Genomic DNA, 22,072 nt, shown 5'->3' with positions numbered 1-22,072 from the left:
TTGCGGAATACAGAATGCATGAACAATGTGGTGACAATTTGCCTACCATTAAAATATTTGCTTTGCCAGTACCCGAAATCTTTTACAAACATTATTTTAATACTTTCCATTGCCGGTATACCACTGACCTGATACTCTCTGCATAATTAATTCAGCATTGATTATTTTAGTCATAGTTAATCACTCCTACTTGTGTTCACGTGCCATGTCTTTAATGAACTTACTAATATTGAAGTATTTAGAATATATTTCTAATGTAGTGCTATGCTTAGTATGTGATGTCAATAATGCGCTAATACACTCCTTACATAATGTTAGGCACAAGTTTGGAATATTATTATGTTAGGCAACAGGTGATAGGGTCGGTGGCATATATCGGCGAAAAGACGAGAACGTTCACCAGACAGATATCATGTATTGTTGCATTCCAAGGCCGTGTCCATCACCTATTGTCTAATGCAACAATATTCCAAGCATTTTGTGAGGAGTGTATTTTTAAGCTCCAAAAACCAAGTAGATCTAAGATGGGCCTGGGCCTTTTGTTCCTGTTCCACCCCCTCCCTCAGCCTCCCGTTGAAAGTTAAACCTTAACACCCACTGAGACACGGAGAAACACGTCTGTTGCCGCGTTTCTTCGCGTCTCAGTGGGCGAATAGCTTAACAGCCAATTGCCACATTACTTGCCTGGTCCTCCCTCATCTTCCTGGCATCCCGAGACTTTTTGGCGGCCTGGTTGTTCCTCTTCCTCCTCTCGTAGTACTTGTCGTCCTTCTGTTCGTCGGGGATGGGCTTCTTCTCCCCTCGGGCCCTCCGGGGACTGCTCGTCGCTAGGGCCCTTGCTATGATGGGGTCTGCAAAGTGATATGTGGACTTTCGTTAAAATCTCCAACAGAGTACTTCCCGTTTCACTTGATAAATGATCAGTAGAGCTCGGATTTGTATGTAATTACATATTCTATTTCTTTCGAGATACATACCTTGAACAGGAATATGTCAACGAATTATGTAACTGGCATCGTCTTGCAAAAGTTTTATGTTACATATTTTTTACATATTTGCCAGGATATTACATATTTTATATATTTGCTAATTTACTCTACATAAAACAATATATTTCGGTAATTGTTTCCTATTTTGATTCTTTTTTCCTATATTTTCAATCTCTGAAACATGAGAAAGAAAATTTACATGCTGAAGACAAAAAACAAATACTGGAACTGTTATTTATTGAAAGATGCTGGAGTTTCTCTCCCCCCCCCCCTCTCTCTCTCTGGTTACATATTTTCTTTTCGCTTTTAGGTTTAGAAACTTGGCATCGGCGGACAAAAAAAGCTACTTTCCTGTACGTAGCGAGTTATACAATATGTTCCCTTGTACAAAAAGTACCAAAATAGCTATGTATTTTCTTTCGATTATTTTTTTACAATTTGTTTCAAAAGAGCTATCTTACATATTTTGCAATAATTTACGATGTAAAAAATAATTAATAGTTGACAAATATGGTTTCTTAAATATGTACACGTTGCTGTGCTTTTTTAAGTTTATAAATTTAATACGAATTTTAATTTGAAAAACTTATGTCCTTCAAATTATGTTGAATATGTTCAAATAAAACGAACATCTAGTAGATTCTTGAAATTGCTTCCATACTCGATTATTATTATTACTATTGATATCTTCTTTGATACTACATATTTAGCTACATATCCTTTTGATAGCTATCAATTTTTGTTACATATTTATGTACATATTTTGTACTTTGATATTACATATAAATCCGGGGTCTAATGATCAGTGATTCTCTATTCTGGTTGAATGAGAATTGGACTTTAACTGCAATTTGTTCCGGCGATTTTCCCAACCACCAGTGCACAAGTGAATACATGAATGACTTCATTAGCATAAGTAAATTATCCCTAAAAGACGTAGACAGATCTAGTCTTCGAAGCGTCAGACACAAAATAAAACTGCAGTGATTGAAAGTTCAATTCTCGTTCACCAGAACACGCTCACATTCAAAATGAAAAAAGGGGGAATAACATATGTTGCTACAAAAAAAAAACATATCAAATTTCACATCAAATTAATGTTCTATAAAATAGAATATAACACTGGCGAAATTGAATCAAGAGTTACTGGTATATTCTTAACTTTTTCAGTGAGTACTTTTGCTGATAAGCATATATTTATGCACACTTAGTTTCCATGGACTTTACCAGAAAATTTTGTAGGGGAGGTGACTTGTCTTGGATCAAGATTCGGTTTATTAATGATATTAATATAATCAATAAGAACTATTTTATTATTAAATTCTTTAATAGACTCTTCTACTACGTAGATGCACCACATGCAGATTTCAAAATATTAATACACTGAAATACGAATTCGTTTCCATGCCAACGAACCAAGTAACTTACCAATTCTAATCAATTAACATCCTTGAAACTTAGAAGGAAATTTGTTGTCACGTGTCATAAGACATACAAATCTCACTGTTGGAACTTTGAAAAATCTCCTATGAACCATTATTCTTTGGATGAAATGGCTGAATATGGAAGCGTCAAGTTCTGATATCCGGTTGCCGAATTTTATACTCAACTTTTCGAGCTGATTTTTCTTCGATTTTTCTGCTGAGTAGCAATTAACTAACTTATTTCCAGCGAGTGACCTTACAAGAATTGGCAACATCTGAGGAACTTGTGGTGGCCACAGGCTTCTTTGCGTTTTGTCAAGTTTGTGAGGTAAATAAGTTTCGGAGAATAGAACTTTCCTTTCAGAACACTCAATAAGCTTAAAATATGCCATTACACTGTTGCGTAATGAGCATGGGCATCGACAGAAATTTTTGAAGCGAGAGGAAGGGTATATATATTTTTGATTTTTTTAAAAAAAAATAATCATAAATATTGTTGTTGCCCATTTATTGATATTAGTCGACCTCCGTGGCGGTGTGGTTAGCACAGCGCGCTACGATACGACGCCAGAGTCGCGGGTTTCGAATCCCGCCTGGGCATGGGTGAGTAGTTGTATTTGTGGTATTATAAACCCAAGAAAGGAAGAGCTCCCCTCAAGCAGAATTGGCTACACTTAAAACAGGCTCAACATGCCCATATGAGCTTTTTGCTCTAGTGTAGAACCCTGCCTAATCCAAGATTTTTGTAAAAAAGCCCTCATGGATTCCATGAGAAAGGAAGAGCCCCCTCAGATTGATGAGGGTACACTTATAAAAGGCACTTCTGTGAGATTGTTGTCCATAATCCTGTCAAAAATATGCCCCTCTTGATATTTTTTTTGGCCACACTTAAAACTAAGCCAAGATACACCCATATACACACCCACACCCACACACACACATATTTACTTCCAGTTTAAGTTTAATTAGACCCCAGCCTCAACTTGCATATCTAATATTAAAACAATGTAATATGCAGAGACCCTCTAGAATTGCTCCGTGACTCTCTCATTTCTTACATCATAAACATATGATTTTTCACCTATGAGAATAACACTACATATGGTGTCATCAGGTAATGCCTCATGGAATTCACAGATAATTTTAATATTTGTCCTGTCATTCACCACAACTTGTTTCCTTTTTGAAGCATTGATTACAAACATGGGTCTCTGTGCTTTGAATTCATCTGGTGTGTAATACATATCAGTATTGCCTGTAGTGACCCTCTTGAAAGCCGAAAATGCCTCATATAATTTGAGGAAATCATCCTTGGACATGTCTAAATTGTAATTTTCTCTAGGAAAGACCTCATTTCTGCCATTTTTAAGATATATGTTCTTGATGTTGCAGCTATCAAATTTACTTGAATTTTTTTCCTGATTGTTGTGTCTTCCAGTTTGAAACAATACTACTACAAAATCAGGCATGTCATATTGTATGCTGGAGAATGAATTTGTAGCATCAAACTCATAATATGTACCAGATGCGGGCTTCTGTACACATTGATATGTATAAAATTGCAGAGGAATTTGTGGATTTTTTATTATATCAGCTTTGTATTTAAGAGCATAACTGGCCTCATACTCAACAACAGGGATTCTTAACTCCATAGTCTGAATAATGCATTTGCCTGCATCTGGTAGGGTATTGGGCAGAGCTTCCCCTGTAGAGTTTAATGTACTATACCTCATCAAAGCATTGTTATCATTTGCAGCTCTTCTAAATGTGATTCTTAACCCTCCCTTCCACATAATTTCTTTGTAATCTGAGAAGAATCCTGGCAACAGGCGCATGGGGAACAGCACTGTGTGGCTCTTGGATATAATTTTCTCACCAGCCTCGAATCCTCCTATTTTGTAGTATGAAGCCTCGGTTTTAGATAATTTTAGTGTGGCCAAAGCTGTGGAGGTAATGCCGGGATAATCCACTCTGTTTATAACAACGCCATGCTTTCTGATCTCAATTTCAGAGAATAGATGAGGCACAAAATTATCTACAAGTCTTATATTAGAATTTGCCGGATAATCGGTACCATCGAGCTTTACAACATCAAATTTGATGTATAGATCTGCTCTGTGAGGGTGTATAAATCCATCCCCTACATCAAGATCAACCTCAATTTCTGTGTTGGGTTGATTTAAATTTGCAAATGTCCTCCTGTTTGGAGGGAATGATTGTAGCTCATAACTCTCAATATTTTCCATTTTCTTCTTGTATGTATTTTTATTTAAATATTAATCTCTATGATTGCAGTTGTTGTGGCTCCAGCAAAATCAACTAATTCTTCTTTTTCATTAGTGACCATCAATTCAATATAATCTATTCTATTATGGCACACAGGAAAATATAATGTTGGGGATGGATTGTAGATAATAGGCTCCATAAATTCAGAATTAGGCTTGAATGTTGCAATGATGCCTGTTTGTTTGTGAGTGCCTATGCCATTTGATTTGGTGATCATACCCTCAGCCACATTACAGTGAATATTCAGAGTCTCTATGGCCAAGAATTTAGGTATATTCATAGCAGTGTGTTTGATGCCTGGTTCAAGTTTTGTGTTGTTCTCAAAGCCCAACAGCTCTCCAATAGTACCCAAATCCACTGTTTCTGTAGCAGATACAATCTCTACTCTGTGAGTGACAGAATTTTGACTTAACACTATACCTCTGGGTAATTGAGCATTTAGAGTGGATAGATTATACTGCCCTGGAGTGATGACAATTTTTTCATCCCCAACTGCAATTGTGTTGTTGTGGTGTGTAATATTGGGGATTAGGTACATGCCATAAAATGCCCTGAGAGCTATTGTTTTGGGATATACAATGTCATCATGTAATTTGAGTTTCAATATTGAATTTTGGCTGGTGAGATGGAATACCCCCATGATGTTTCAGATACCACAAGGTTTTTTGAAAATCTTCAATTGTTGGTTTATTTATTTGAGACATATATCTAAGAACAGATAAACACAAATGTCCACAATTAACATCTTTGAAGTTTTGAACACGGGCATTATTGTAATAAAGATTAGCTGATTTTAGATATTTTATTAAATTTTCAGGAGGAACACCTCCAAATGAATCAAATACAAATGCCTCATTTTTTAAATATTTAAGATAACAAATCCAGTGAGTGCCTTGATTTTTGTACTTATCCAAATTGACAATGCCACATTCTTTGTTGAGTGGTTGTTCTGGCAAAGAATCAGACATGTACACACCTCTAAAATGTTTGATGCCCAGTGGCTTGATTAAAGTTTCAATATCTTGGTTTGTAAGCGGCTCTTGTTTTTTTTAAACTTATTCATGGCTCTCTTAACACCTTTGCCCTGTTTCTCCATTGCCAGGTTATGGCGCCTCTGCTCATCTAATTCTGCCCTATTTTTTTTGGCATCTATTATTGTTTTTGCTATGGCGGCTGATCCCCCGGCCAAGCTCCCAACAGCCCCGAGAGCAGCTAAGATGGCAGGGATGGTAAATATAAATCCCCCACATGTGATTTTTTTCTTGATTGCTGTAATTTTTTTAATTGGGGGGTACTAAGCAACAATTTCATACCATGGCCCTTTGCAAGACAAGAGCTTTTTTTCTTGCGCTGCTTTTTGGTCAAAAGACTGTCAATAGTTTTAAGAGATTTAAGACCTGCATAAGGTATTTGATACATAACACCCTTGGCCTTCATTGTAGGTTTATTATATACATATTCACAACCCCCACCCCAATTTTTGTTTGGTGCTCATAGCTATGGTGGTTCCCAATGCTGCTATTTTTTCACTCAAAGAAGCATCTTTGCTTACAAATCTGCCAAATGCAGCCTCTTCTAATTTCTTGTCTGCAACATGTCTCTTGTCAAGATCAGAATGTGTGTTGTATGCAATATCATGGTCTCTACAAGCAGCATCTAAGGGATTAACACCAGGATCCCCTCTGTTTAATCTATGATCCAATTTTGTGCCTGGACCACAATACTGATAGCCTGGAATATGCAGTTCAAATGGCAGCTTGTTTATAATGTCATTAACAAGGCCCCGACCCTCAGAAATATTCCAAAATTTAGGTGGTAGAGTATTAATAATTTTTATGAGATATCCAATCCCCTTAGTGTCATTCACTATAAAATTAGACAATTTGGTGCTTATCATGTCCATAATTCCAACCTTTTCATTGTAAAAATTGTTGTTGCCAGCATTTTCCTCCCCAGCTATTACCAATAGCCTATCTACAAGTTTCCTGACATCATCAACCCACACAAATTCTTTAGGCAGGGTGTTGTATTGTTTGATTCCACTGCCAGTCTTGATCTGTGACCATATGGGCTTGATTAAATTGTTGTATTTTGCCCCACTGCTAGACTTGACTCTTTTTTGTGTGGGATCATTGTTCTGGTATAGAGCATCTGATTTTATTAATATTTCTTTGTAATCCTCATAATCCTGATCTGTATAGCTGCCAGGTCTTTTCCTAGTCATCAGTTCCCATAATCCAGGTGTTCCGGCATATTTAACAAAAGCACCTTTTTCTCCGAGTCGAGATTCTGAATATACAATTATATCATCTCCCATAAATGTTACTCTGAAATTGCCAATTCTATGTATGATGCTGCCATCAAGCTCTGTGTCAGCATATAAGCCAAACACCTCATCTTTATTGTCTTTAGGTGTTGTTAAATATTTTTGAGCAAGAAGACCCAATTCAATAGGATCCTGACTAGCTTCAATTCTTCTAGGAGCAATAGGACTAGGTGTATGAATACTGGAAAGTGGGGTGAGTGGATAATCTAATATGTTCCTTGCAGCTACAGGTACAAGCTCTGTGAGCAAATTTTGATTTTGCTCTGTAACAGTTTTGATATTCTTACCTAAATTATTAATAGCATCAATTACAGGCTGTTCTGTTTGTTTGTGTTTTTCATAAATTCCACGGTTCTCTGATTTCCATCCCTTAAATCTTTTTACAAGATAATCTCTTAACTTAAGATCATCAATGATTGGCCTTTTCATGTTTATTTATATACGTCTCTACGTCTAGAAAATTGTTAATTTTATTTCTGTATTTGCCACTATTGGGTGTTCTTGTCATATCAATTGTGACAAACCCATAACTGTCCTGGTTCCAGCACCTGCTGCAAAACTTAGAAAAATCATTGTCCCCACCTACATATTCATCATGTATGTGTTTGAGGTTGGTATGGTCTTGATGAAATACACATATAAAATTGCTGTTGTCTCGGATCAGCTGCTTCGGTATTTTTGAAAAAGTCTGTGCCAGGTAGAAGCAATCAATGTTTTTGTGCCGGCCCTGTGTAAAGAAATTTCTAACCTTGTTTTGATTATCCAATATAATGTCATCAAACACAACAACAGAATTATCGAGACATTCATGAAGTGGCTTAACATCTGGTTCAAAAGTGGCTATATCCAATCCATCATATAGCTTCATCAGCTGCTGATATTTTAATTGTTCCAAGCTCTTAGAGAAGATATACAAGTGCCTGTTTTTCCAGTCTAGCCAGTTGGGTGCCAATAAAAAATTATCAACCATTAGTGTAGTTTTACCACAAGCAGATGGCCCAACAATAAGACACCTAATATTATCAGGTAACAACTTGCCATTTCTCTTATTCTGTTGTTCAGGTTCTGGCAGCCTTTTTATAACATCCCAGGTGTTCATATTATTATTTTGTTTGCATCGATCCAGCTGTGTTCTGGGAGTCCTAGCCATTTGACAAGTAACTTGTTGCCTTTTCTGCGGATGATTTTCTCTATGAGATATGTGTCAGGCTGTTTAGTTTTGCTGAGCTCTTGTTCATAGAACCTGCCTTTGAGAATTTCTCCTCGGTGATCTTTTATTATATATGTGTTAAGGGTCCCGGGTTTAACTTGAACCACTGTAAATAATTCAGTGCTCCAGTTTCTTGTAAAGCCTCTCTTGAATAAGTGCTTATATTTGCTTATTCTTACTTGATCCCCCACCTTGTATTTGGCCTTTCTTGTTGTTGGCTGATATCTAGGATAATAAACAGTGCTGATCAATTTTTGCTCATCAGATGAAGTTACTTCAGAGGGTTTCATGTTGATTGTGGAATGGACAGAATTGTTATATTTATGTAGAAGTTCTGGAAGAATATTAATCCATTTATAATTACCTTGAAGTGTAAATTGTTTATACATAAGATTTTTTAAGGTTCTGTTGAATCTCTCTACAATTGAGGCCTTGAGGTCACTGTAACTTGAGTAATGTTTTATTGCCTGGCTTTTAATAAATTGTTGGAACACAGAATTATAAAATTCTTTGCCATTATCTGTTTGCAAATAGCGCGGTGATCTTCCACTCTGATTGATGATTGTTCTAAAAGCTTCTGTAACACATGTTCCAGTCTTGGATTTGAGTGGCACAGCCCAGGCAAATTTTGAAAATGTGTCTATTACAGTGAGTAGATACTTGTGGCCCTTGTTGATTTTGTCTAAGTTTTTCAACTGTCCACTTGCCATTTCAATCAAGTCGCTCTGCCATAAATCATCTATGCCCTTTGTGACTACTGGGAGTCTCTTAAAATTATGTCGGGCCTGTCTGTGTAATTCATCAACAATAATTTGTCTAGACATAATATGTAAACAAGAATATTGCAACTATGGGGTGTTCAGCAGCTGAAACTGCAGGATTTTCTAAATATAATTTGTCCCCTATTTGTATTTTAAATTCCAAAGAGCCATCATCTTCAACATAGGCTGTTTCTAATGTATTGGGGTCTGTAAAATCCTCCAATTCCACACTGGTGATTTTTATTTTGTTATCAGCATTTGTTATTGATAAGGTGGGGTAGTGATGTGCCTGTGGTTGAAGCCAATATTTGATCTTGATTGGTCTCAATGTGCCCCCAACAAAAAATTGGTAATAAAATTGTGCAGGGGACAGCATATATATTTTACCACCTGGTGTAAATGGAGAATCATATTCTTTGTTGGGGATGCTGTACAATTCAAGAATTACTGTATGTTTAGGATTCTCGATTATGCCTGTTATTTCCTTTTCTGCTGTGAGCAATCTGTTTGTTACAGATTCAAGGTGCTCATTGATGGTCCTAACAACATCATCATGGCCTGGCTTTATTTTTATGTCCACAGCAAGTCTCTTGTATTGTTGCACAATTTCTTGGAGCTGGGTGGCAAAAACAGACAGAGCATTTGCTTGATTGGATTCCATGGTCCCTAGCTGTTGCTTGATATTAGCTACAATTTGTTGCAAATTTTCAACAACTGCCAATTTTGAATTTTGAGCTGTAAGATCATGGACCTGTCTTCTGATATCCTCAAACAGGGCATGCAATTCATTAATATGTTGATTTGTTGGAAGAGTGGCCACTGTCTGAGTGAGTTGTTTGATCTCTGCTTGGATATTCTTGATATCTTCTGATTTCAATATCCTATTAACTGCTCTCTTAATATTTTTAAGTTCCTGTGATGTAGGAAGATTTGACACTGTATTTTGCAAAGATTCAAGTGCCAATTTCACATCATTTAATTCAGAAGCATCAGCCACATTTTGCATAGCATTTTGGAGCAGGGCTATATCTGCCTGAGAGGGTGTGGATTGTTGTAAAATTTCAAGTTTTGTTTGGATATCATCTATCAAGTGATGAAAATGAGATAGTTCAGATTCAGTGTTGAGGTTTTCAAGCTTTGTGATTTGTTGCTGGACACTGACAAGGGTATCTACAATCCCAGGCAATCTGGATTCTAGTACATTTGACAAATCACTTTGCACTGCTGCTATTGTACCTTCAAGATGGGTTATGGAACTTTGAATTTTTCCAAAATCTTCATATGTTTCAAGTTGCAGCTTAATATTTGCAACACTCCGAGTTATTGCATTCAAAGCATCAGAAGATGGCAAATTGTTCATAAAATTTTCAAGTGTCTCAATTTTTTCTTTAACCTCGGCTATGGCATTGTTCAAGGGGTCCAGATTAGGTATCTGGAGTGACTGAATCTGTTCCTTTAGAGTAGAAATCACTAGATCAAAATCTTCTTGTGATTTTATGCTTTTGACAATTGTTTGGAGTTGTGCCTGGACATTATTTATCTGCTCTTCTAATTGCTGTTTCAATTGCTCAGAGTTGTTAGCCTGGGTCTTAAATTTGGCTTGAAGAGCTGCAACAGCTTCTTCCAAACTTTGAAAATTATCCAATGTGGCCAAATCAGTATATTTCTGAAGCAGCAATTTGAGTTCAGAATCAATTTTAAGAAGAGGGTCCATGCATTGTGATTGCAAATTTGTAATTTCTAATTGAAGACTGGCATTGAGTGTGGTTTGTAAAGCTTGTAAATCACTTCTTAATTTCTTGACTCTGACATCAAGCATCAGAATCTCATCACTGTGATCTTCATGTCTTGTATGGCCAAAAATATCATTAGGCATTTTGTTTAGTAGTTATTTATTATTGAATACCTGATTCTTAATTCTATAAAAAATGGTATAAGCTTGTCATAAGATCCAGGGACCTCAATATATAAGCAGTCACCAGCAGAAACAGTATAAACAGTGCCAGAAACCATGTTTGAGTGCTTAATTCTGTAAATATTTCTCCCTACTGAAATCTTGACATCACCCTCAGGGGTTGTAATAAATTGCAATTGCCCACCTACAGGTAATTGGTAATGATTTAAATTATTGTTAAATATGTACAATGTTTTGCCTGTTTCATCATCAACATCTGTAAATATGCTGTTCAGATGAATAATTAACAAGCCACTCAGTTTAGACTGCACATCAGGAGAGGGTTGTGGGGTTGGCAGCTCCATAATAGCCTGTTTTTTGAACCCAAATAAGTTCATAGGCATGTTTATTTATTTCAAATCATGCTCTGTGCTTGTGCATTGATTGCCATTTTTCAAATCACAATGCCCCCATGGTAGAGTATGTATTCCACATGATAAAATGCATCTCTTATCATCACGTGGGTCCAGAGCCACTTTTCTTACAACATTTGAAGTCAATAAGTGATCTTCACTCTGAATTCTGGATTCTGATGTTTTGATCAAGCTCTGGGATTTGAGGCAATTTTTATAATCCTCAAATTTAAGCTCTTTTTCCACAGCTACTTTGCCAATGCCCTTGGCTTTTTTGACAACAGCACTACATGTTTTAAAACTGTACATCTTGGCACTTAACCCAGCAAATTTCACAATAACATCACCAAGTGTCTCATCTTTTAACTTGCCAGGCACTTTTTTGTTGTGGGGTTGAATATTCAAATGGTCTGGCAATTCACTGGTATCAAAATATTGAAACAATTCAGGCTGTGCTATATCTTTATAAACATCTTCTGTTTGAATATCAAGAATAAAACTATCCGTGTCCATGTACATCAATTTTATATTATCACCATAAAAAGGTTTCAGCACATCATAATACAATGTTAACATATGTAATTTGGACAAATCCAATATTGCAGCCCCTACATAAACAGGTTTATCAAACTTAAACTTTGTTTTTTTCATGTTGAAAAGTGCCATATTTTCATCATAAATTCTTCTATAATTGAAATTAGGCTTTGCAACCAATTTTTTGCTCAGGCTGGGGTCAGTAATTATTTTAACATCGGTATGTTTTCTGACATTTTCAATTGTTTTGCCATATACAGAATTGACCATCAATTTAAACAAGGTCTTATCAAATTGGCTCTTTGCAGATGTTCGAAGCTCCGTATTTGTATTAATATATGGTTTCAACCATTCTGAGTGCCTGAACCTCAAAACTTTTCCAAGTTTGGTCACTTGAACACCATGTTTCATCAGGAACTGGAGGTTTTTGTAATATATGACATAGCCTTGTTTTGACTCCAGTGTCATCATGAGCTTCTTCTGTTTAGAGCCAGGTGAGCACTGAACCTCAGGAATTGGGGGCAGATCAGAAAATTTGTTGTGTAAATCATCAGGAATTGTCAGATCAACCTCTAAGAAGAGTCCATGTTCACGGTCATCAAAGCCCTGAAGATCTTCAATATTGAAATCTTCAACCCATTCAAGCCCTGCATATGGCAGTTTTTGCATCATAGCGTGACCATAGAGGCTGTTTGCATCTACATACACTATATAATTTGATGGCCGTGCTGGATCATGATCAGGCATATGCTTGTTATTTGCTCTGGCATATCTCTGAGAACATTGCACCATACCTCCTCTTATACATTGCTCCATAAACAGATACATGTCTTGATCTTGGATCAGATCCAATTGCATTTTAGTGTTTAAAAACATTGCATCCCATGCTAGGCCCGGGGCACTGAAAAAATACACTGGGTCCAGTTTATAATTTTGCATACAAGATTTTCTGAATGCCTGCATTATATCTGCTTGGATGGTCACATCAAGTTTCAAATATGCCATGTGATAATCACCAAATGTCTTGCATTTTAAATTGTTCCACACCAATTGGGCATGGTGATAATCCTCATCAGTGATTCCAGAACCTCTGATTTTGCTGTAAAACTCATGTTGTGGAGGCAGGGAGCACTCATCAAATTTAGAAAAATCTGTAGCATAATCATAAGGATATATACCCTTCCGCCTAATTAATTTCAGATCCTGATTTGGAAACAATGCACGTGTGATTTTGAATTGATCATCAGATAATTGAGTGGCCAGTGTATCCAGGCTAGCAGATAAAAATCTGTAAGAATCAAGAAATCTCATGTGAATAGAAACACCATTAATTTTAATTGTTTTGCTAATAGATATATATTTTTCATCATTTTCAGCTAAAATATTTAAATTCTGCTTCTCAAACCCCTCGTACCTGATCAAATGATGGAAATCATAATTGGATGCTCCATGGCAAAATATGGGGATAAATTTTGGTCTCTGGATCTTAATATTACAGCTATTACACAGGGCCATTAAGAATTTACCATCTGTATGAGAATGGTGTTTCACCTTGATATTTGTATCTGAAAATTCAGAATCACATACCGGGCATTTTTCTGCATTGTTGAAATCTTTAATCTGTTTCTCTGTTAAAGGCAACATGAGTTTTGATTTTAATAAGATGTTAGATGCTATGTCACGGCACTCATTTTCTATTTTATGTGCAAATATTTTGATGGCATCTGGTCCCAAGTATGAATCTTTTTTAGTAACAACACCATCCTGTACAACCACATAACAAAAGCTGGAAGGTTCATGTAGCTGGTATGGTGTAACTGAAGATTCTTCAGGATCTGGGCTACAAAATGCAAGAGATTTGAGGTTTGATTCAAAATCACAGACAATATATGCTGGGTGTTCCAACAAGGCTTCAAACTTTTTGAATTTGGCATTTTCACTTGGCATTGGCATCACCATATGAACAGGTTTATGGTTGCCGCAGTATTTCAGATGCTCAATTAACTTGTTTTTAGCAATTTCTGCATTCTCTTCAGGAACCCTATTTACCATTTTCCTGCCATCAAATACACTTAAACATCTTCTGCACAACTTGAATATTGTATTGGATTTGTCTAGTTGTGTTCTCACTAAAGCTTCAAGACTGTGTATCAGAGTGTAATGATATATGCAATCCCCTTCAATTAAGAGCAAATTAATAGGAACATCAGAATCATCATCAAATGCACTGATTCTGAGAGGTTCTATCAAGCAATTGCCACGGCCAGTAGAACAAATATATACATTAATAGATAATTGTTTGCCATTAATATCCCGGGCCTTTTTTCAAATTTATCAATATTCTGAACAGACATTGGATATTCCAAACCCTCCATTGCATCGTCAAAAAAGTGTTCATGTTGTTTATAACAACTTATTCTCTCAGGATGCCTTGAAACTAGAAACAAAGCAGCTAATATACACCACAAAAAGCATTTCTGGTCGGTATTTTCTATATTAACCACGGCTCTTCTGTTTTTAATATTATCAGGTAATGGCAAATATGTAGATCCTTGTAATGGGCTGAATTCAGAAATATTAACATATAACCTGTGTGAAGAGCCGCATAGGCTCCATCCAGACTCTTTTGCCGCAAATTCAGAGTGTTCAATATTCAATTGATCTATCAACCTGCTTATTATTCTGTCCGAATTTGCATTTGAATATACTGGTACAGTTTCTGTTATGTGGGGCTGTGTAAATTTTGTGCCATTTGGTTTCTTATATTGTGCAAACAATTTGAGGGATAGCTTATAAGAACCATTTTGTGCATTTAGAATTGCCTGCAGATCAGGATTTATACTGTTCAAGAAATTCTCAATACCACATCTTGGCTCTGATACAAACCGATAATCTCTTAATTGGTCATTAAAACTGCTATGGATGGGTTCATAGCGTGGCTGCTTTGCAGGTCCAGCATTAACAGGTGCTTCGTGCTTTCTTTTCAGACCAGATGTGGATGGTTGTGGGGGCAATGTTGATGACTGTGCGGAACAAGTATTTTTATGTGTATATGTGAAGTATTGCATGTTATATTTTCTATTGCATTTGGGGCATATTTTTGTGGGAGTTCTGTATTTGTCTGGGTCACAAATCTTTTGGTGTCTAGCCCAATTAGAGCTAAATATATTTTTATTGCACTGATTGCAATATTTTTGACTTGGCATTTTTGTTGTTGTTTATTATATACAATTTCCTGGGGTTCAATTCAAAACTTTATACTGGATAAAAATATCAGTTGGGTTCAGCACTGTGCTGTGTGTGTGTGTGCGTGTGTATGTGTGTGTGTGTGTGTTAATATTTTTGGCTTTGGTATTTATATAAAATTTCCTGGGTTTTAAATCTAATCTCTATGCTTAATCAGTTGGGTTCAGTACAGACAAAAAAAAAAACTGCATAGCTCTATGTCAATTAGTTCTTGAGATTTGTATTTAGGAACCACTTTGGGCTTCCCCCCCCTCTTCCCCCCCTTCCCCCCCTGCCAAAAATTGGCTTTTATTGTATTAGTGTATATTGTTTCTATGACCTTACTTGGGTTATTCCGCCAAATTATATGCTTCAAGTCTCCTATACTTTGGTGGAGCCTCTTCAGGTTCTGCCCCCCACTTGTGGGTTCCACTGCCGATCCAGCAATGGTGAAGAATCTGCACTGTGCCCTGGCTTATATAGATTTACAGAGCCAATAGGAACTCTGCTTATTTAAACCAATCAGAAAACACCACATCATCACATTATGTCATAAGCATTTAATCAATTAATATTGCAGAACATGATGCAATAGAAGTGTGCCGGGAAGTAAATATGTATGGATGTGGGTGGGTGTGGGTGTGGGTGGGTAGGTGTAGGTGGGGGTGTGTGGGGGTGGGGGTGGGTGGGGGTGGGGGTGCATCTTGGCTTAGTTTTAAGTGCTGTGTTCAAAATAAAAATATAATGGCTGGTAGCTGTATCCAAGCCCTATTATAATTTTTGTTTCTCTATTCTGTTACTAATTTTGATCCTAGGATAATTATATTTATGGGGGTGATTCTGCATAGCTGGAGTATTTTCTCCTGTGCGTACCTCCCATTTTTCTGCTAGGTGTACACGCAATCCATACCGCAGCGCCATGCCCCGGAACTCTCCGGAACTAATCCATCAAACTGCAGGGGCTTCTAATAGAATCGCTCGAAATCAATAGAACAGCCCAACGTATTGACCGGCCTCACTGCGCAGGAACTGCTCCAGCCCGCACGGTGCAGGAATTGCCCAAAGTATTGATCTTATGTCCCTGCTCTATCCCACAGCACCTCGGGAATTGGAGAAACTATAGCCCCAAACATTGATCCGAGGTGCTTGCAGCGATCCGATGCTCACAGCACCACGGGAATTGGAGGAACTAATGTATTGCCTGCAGTCTTGAGAATCAATATATTGATTCTCCCCAGTACTAGGGCATTGAGACTCTTCAGACTTGTGGCTCATATACAAACATCTGCTTGGCCCCCTGAACAACATACTCAAATTTTGGAAAAAATCGATAATTTTGTTTCTTTGATATCTTCGGAACCATATGTCCTAGAGACATGGGGTTTGTTGCATTGGCCTGGGCATGAAGAGATGCAACTTTTTGATGTCTATAAATTTTTCAAAATATCTTGCTGTTCTCTAGATCTTGAATAACTTGCCCATTTTTCAAGATAGAAGCATGGGGGTTGCATATTTGAAATCTAGAGGCTGTTTAGAAGTTTTGTTAAAAAATCGATAATTTTTTTAAATTTGAGATTTTTCAAAAACTATCAGTGCTGGAGACTTGAAATTTTGTAGGCATATTCTAGGCATAATTCTCTATATTTTATGTCTCTATAATTTTCCTGTTATATGCAATATTTAAGCTGCAAATCTCTGATTTATGTCTGTTCTATAAATAGAATTTTTTGAAAAGTGCAATATTAACAAAATTGTTAATATCTTCGGAACCATGAATCCTAGAGACATAAGGCTTGGTGATTTCTCATGAGCATTTCAAGATGCAACTTTTTGATCTCTATAATTTTTCAAAAATCTCTTGCCATTCTCTAGATCTTGAATAACTTGCCTATTTTTCTTGAATAACTTGCCTATATCATACAATATCAAGAGGGCCATATTTTTAACAAATTTATGGACAACAATCTCACAGAAGTGCCTTTTATAAGTGTACCCTCATCAATCTGAGGGGGCTCTTCCTTTCTCATGGAATCCATGAGGGCTTTTTTACAAAAATCTTGGATTAGGCAGGGTTCTACACTAGAGCAAAAAGCTCATATGGGCATGTTGAGCCTGTTTTAAGTGTAGCCAATTCTGCTTGAGGGGAGCTCTTCCTTTCTTGGGTTTATAATACCACAAATACAACTACTTGGGTGCTCTTTGTGCAGCGTGTCCCCTCACAATTTGATCATATCATCACTCATCCTAATCTTCGCGATTAGCCAAAATTGGCAGAAAAGCGAAGTAAAATGAACCAAATCAATCAATTTTTCATATTATTATTATTATTATTATTATTATTATTGTATCATTGGAGAGAGCCTCTAATCCATCTATCAGGTGAGTGGTTAATATTTTTTTTTTAAATCTTTGTCCATTCCATGAAATGAGTACATTGAAATACACTGGAACATTCATAACTCGAACTTGAGGGCGAAAAGAAAAAAAAATCGAGGTATCAAGGATTTCGACAGTAGAAGGTAAATACGATAACGGATGTTGCTATTTAATATTCGCAATTCATTTGTATGTACTTATAACTAATTTGCACGGGTTTTAATTAATTCGCATGTACTTAGAATTCATTTGCACGTACTTAGAGTACTTTACATTTATGTATTTGCATGTTTATAACTTTTTATGAATATATATTTATTTATTTTATGAAAAATATGTATATAAAAGGTAATTAGAGGTACTAAACGCTATGCATATGGTTTTATATTCATTGCTGCAAAGTATGTAATGTATAAATCGATAATATTAATGTTTATAATATTGAAAATAAGTTTTCTATGGTTTATGAACCGCTATGAACGGTGGTAATGGGTGTAGGTACAGGTCCAATTACGAAAGAAGACGGTCTCGGTACTCGAACCCGCGATGTGCAACGGTAATAATTAGTACTATGTAATAATTGCATTACATTATGAAACACGATGGTCTCACACGCTAGACAGAATACTGTCTCCAAATCTGAACTCCGCTCTGATGCCAGACAGAGAGAATGAATTAATATTCCGCGCAGGTAGAGGAGAAAGGAATTTGGGAGATGTGCGTTCAAGGTCAAATGACGTCAGAACGTCAGAACAAAGAAAGACCAATCAGAGAACGCGTCGGTAGGTTTTCAGAACCGGTTTTTTCAAGGTTAACCAGTACGCAATAACAGGGGAAAGCTATGCAATACTGTAGGGCAGGGGAGGGATTGAACCAGACAACAAAGGATGTCTGGAATGCGCAGCAATGGTCAAATTTTTTGAAACTGCTCGTCGCTTGCATGCTAGAATATGTTTCTGTCTAAGTAAGCCAAGGTTACCGAGAACACAAGAAAAAAGGATTTTTGGATACCCAATTAGATTGGAGCGAGAACTTTAATTTGAACAAGGAGAACGAAGCGTAAGGGTTTATTATCTGTACTATGAAGAAGGGAGAGCTATCAGGGACGGGGCCTACAGTTTTCACCATTTGCTTTTATCACGGGGTAACGAACCTAGGACCCTTTGATTATTGATTTAGGTAGTAAATGTATGTTACTGTGTGCTATTTAACTTAATTTTGAGTTTATTTTTTACCAAACTTTGACTTTATGTCAAACATTTTCACAGCTTATCCTTATTTTTACAAAAATAACACTATTTGTACTATTCAGTCAACATTTTTTATTAAATTTTGGACTCGCAAAGACATTTTTTCAACTTTTAATTTATTATTTTACAATTTTATGTTAATTTTTTACCAAAATAACACTATTTATACTATTCAGGCAACATTTTTTTATTAAAATTTGGACTCACAAAGATATTTTTACAACTTTTTAACTTATTATTTTACAATTTTATACCTATTTTTAACCTAAATAGCACTATTTGTACTATTCAGGCAACATTTTTTATTAAATTTTGGACTCACAAAGACATTTTTTCAACTTTTAACTTATTATTTTACAACTTGATATTATTTTTTTACAAAAATAACACTATTTGTACTATTCAGGAAAGACTTTTAGTTACATTTTCGGCACACTAAGTGTGTGTTCTCAACTTCTATCTGTTTATTAGGCTTATTATTACTCAAATAACACAATTTCAGCTGTTCAGGCAACATTTTTTATTAAATTTTGGACTCACAAAAAGACATTTTTTTCAACTTTTAACTTATTATTTTACAACTTTATGTTAATTTTTACCAAAATAACACTTTTTATACTATTCAGGCAACATTTTTTCATTAAATTCTGGATTCACAAAGACATTTTTTTCAACTTTTAACTTATTATTTTACAACTTTATGTTAATTTTTACCAAAATAACACTTTTTATACTATTCAGGCAACATTTTTTCATTAAATTCTGGATTCACAGACATTTTTTTCAACTTTTAACTTATTATTTTACAACTTTGTTAATTTTTACCAAAATAACACTTTTTATACTATTCAGGCAACATTTTTTCATTAAATTCTGGATTCACAAAGACATTTTTTTCAACTTTTAACTTATTATTTTACAACTTTATACCTATTTTTACCAAAATAACACTATTTATACTATTCAGGCAACATTTTTTCATTAAATTCTGGATTCACAAAGACATTTTTTTCAACTTTTAACTTATTATTTTACAACTTTATACCTATTTTTACCAAAATAACACTATTTATACTATTCAGGAAAGAATTTTAGTTACATTTTCGACACACAAAGTGTGTGTTCTCAACTTCTATCTGTTTATTTTACAAGTTTAGGTTTATTATTATTCAAATAACACTATTTATACTATTCAGGAAAGACTTTTAGTTATATTTTCGACACAATAAGTGTGTGTTCTCAACTTTTATTTGTTTATTTCACAAGTTTAGCCTAATATTTACTCAAATAACACAATTTGAACGTGTTTTTATTACATTTTGGACACACACGCACTCACACACACACACACACACACACACACACACACACACACACACACACACACACATCCACACACACACGCACACACACACACAGAGAGAGAGAGAGAGAGAGAGAGATTTTTTCCAAGTTTACAGGATTATTCTCTAGTTTACTCAAATAACACAATTTAGATGTGGTTTGAATTAAATTTTGTACACATGAAGTGTGTTTCGTCAAGTTTTACCCTTTTATTTTACAAGTTTAGGCTTAATATTACTCAAATAACACAATTTAATCCAGTCAGGAAGGATTTGTTATTATATTTTGGATGCACAAAGAGATGTTTTCAACTTTTTTACTGATTTTTTTCCAGGGTATGTATTAATTTTTATTTATTTTGTTTTGTATTATATATACATTTACAAATTTTTAACTTAGAGTTTAGTATTTATTTAAATCTTTTCAAAAACACTAAAGAAAAAGTACTTTTAGCTAAAATGTAAGCCACAGAATATATTATTATTATTATTATTATTATTATTATTATTATTATTATTAGGGTTTACTGATTTCCACTATGCTATTTTTGGTTCTGTATTTCTATATGTATTTATTTAGGTCAGGTTACGCCTGCTACGTAGGAAAGTTTGTTTATTTTAGAGTTTGTTGAGTATTTTGTTACTCTTATACTAGGTAAAGTTTCCTAAATATATCAGGTAGGGCTCCATCCATATACTTTTGTTTTTGCTGTTTGGAGATGATGTGATCAGCATCACTCTCCATCTGCTTTTTATTTTATGTACCCAATATTATTTTGAGGCTTAGTGAATTCTAGAGCTATTTATGCAGAAGAGAGGGCTTGAAAATTTTGATCTCAGATAACCCACAACTATTTGTCAGAGTATTTTAAAGGATATTTTATATTTATTATGTGCCACTAGAATATCAAAGCTTGCTTAATTTTTATGTCTGTAACGCTGTTATTGTATTTCTAGCTAAGGCTTACTGGATAAAGTACACGAAATGTTTATCATTTCGACTATTTACCTTTATACGAGGTCAAATTTTTAGTGTAACGAAAATTATTGTGTGTCTATAAAGACTGAAATTCCTTTATCGATGGGTCCATAACTGGACGCTTACCAACATTGTTCTTTTTTTAAAAATAAAAAAATATATATAACCATTTATCAATATATTGACAATTCACAGGACAAGACGAAGTTCACAGACGACTGACTATATGGACCATAGGTCCATTTGCTAAACTTTTTTCTATGCTAGAAGAATAATTTAGCCTTATAGCCTTTTTCAAGGTATTTTCGAAGTATTACTGGTTTTTTGGGTGCATCAACACTTGGGTTATTTCCATTTGGTTTATTATACGAGGCTACAATCACTATTTGAACACTGAAATCCTCTGATTGAAACTAAAAGCTTAGGCTGTAACTAGGGATTTAGTATGTATATCGACAATTTATAGGACAACACGAACTTTACAAAGGATTGTAGGTGATGTAGGCCCACACGCCAGAGCTTTGTTAACCTGCAAGAAGCATTTACAGCTAATGCTACGGAAAAATGAGGTTGATTTTTTACTGTTTCACAAGAATGCTACTTTTTTATACACCCAATATTTGCTTTTTCAAGTAACTACATGTACCAGAAGTACTTACAGGCCAACTCTAACTAGACTTCGATTTATGTAAATGTAGCAAGAACTATATTTCTGAGGAAATACGCAAAAGCAGATTACCCGATTAAAGTATCTGAAAAACAGATTTTTCTATGTAAGTATATTTTTATTGACTGGATTATTTAACAGATCAAACAGGAAGACTGCAAAATTCATTAAATGTAGTTCTATAGTATAGGTGGTTTCAGAGATATAAAAAGAACAAATATAAGATTTCGCTTTTTTCGCTTCTGAGGCTAATCGCGACGCTAAGGGTAAATGGCGAGGAAATGTAACTGAGGAGAAACAGTCCCAAAAGTTATGGGCTGCATGTAAGTTAATACCACAGAGATATTACAGTAGGTGTAGGTTCTACCACCAGAACATTTCTATTATAATAATAC

General features: G+C 35.4%; 1 protein-coding gene and 1 long non-coding RNA gene across 2 annotated transcripts in view; one reads left to right on the top strand and one right to left on the bottom strand.

The window, feature by feature from the left end:
- Positions 1-22,072, top strand: part of LOC145987310 (uncharacterized) — a 157,481-nt gene that overhangs the window by 27,958 nt on the left and 107,451 nt on the right. The window lies entirely within an intron of this gene.
- Positions 1-22,072, bottom strand: part of LOC145990269 (uncharacterized) — a 94,141-nt gene that overhangs the window by 3,928 nt on the left and 68,141 nt on the right. Inside the window, exon 3 of the mRNA XM_083125954.1 lies at positions 685-851. Within this exon, the coding sequence (XP_082982080.1) occupies positions 685-851 (167 nt within the window). The remainder of the gene's footprint in view (positions 1-684; positions 852-22,072) is intronic.

The sequence above is a fragment of the Lepisma saccharinum genome, chromosome 1 (genome assembly GCF_977018435.1).
Source record: "Lepisma saccharinum chromosome 1, izLepSacc3.1, whole genome shotgun sequence".
NCBI classification, from domain to species: domain Eukaryota; kingdom Metazoa; phylum Arthropoda; class Insecta; order Zygentoma; family Lepismatidae; genus Lepisma; species Lepisma saccharinum.
This window is presented reverse-complemented; position numbering and strand designations above follow the sequence as displayed.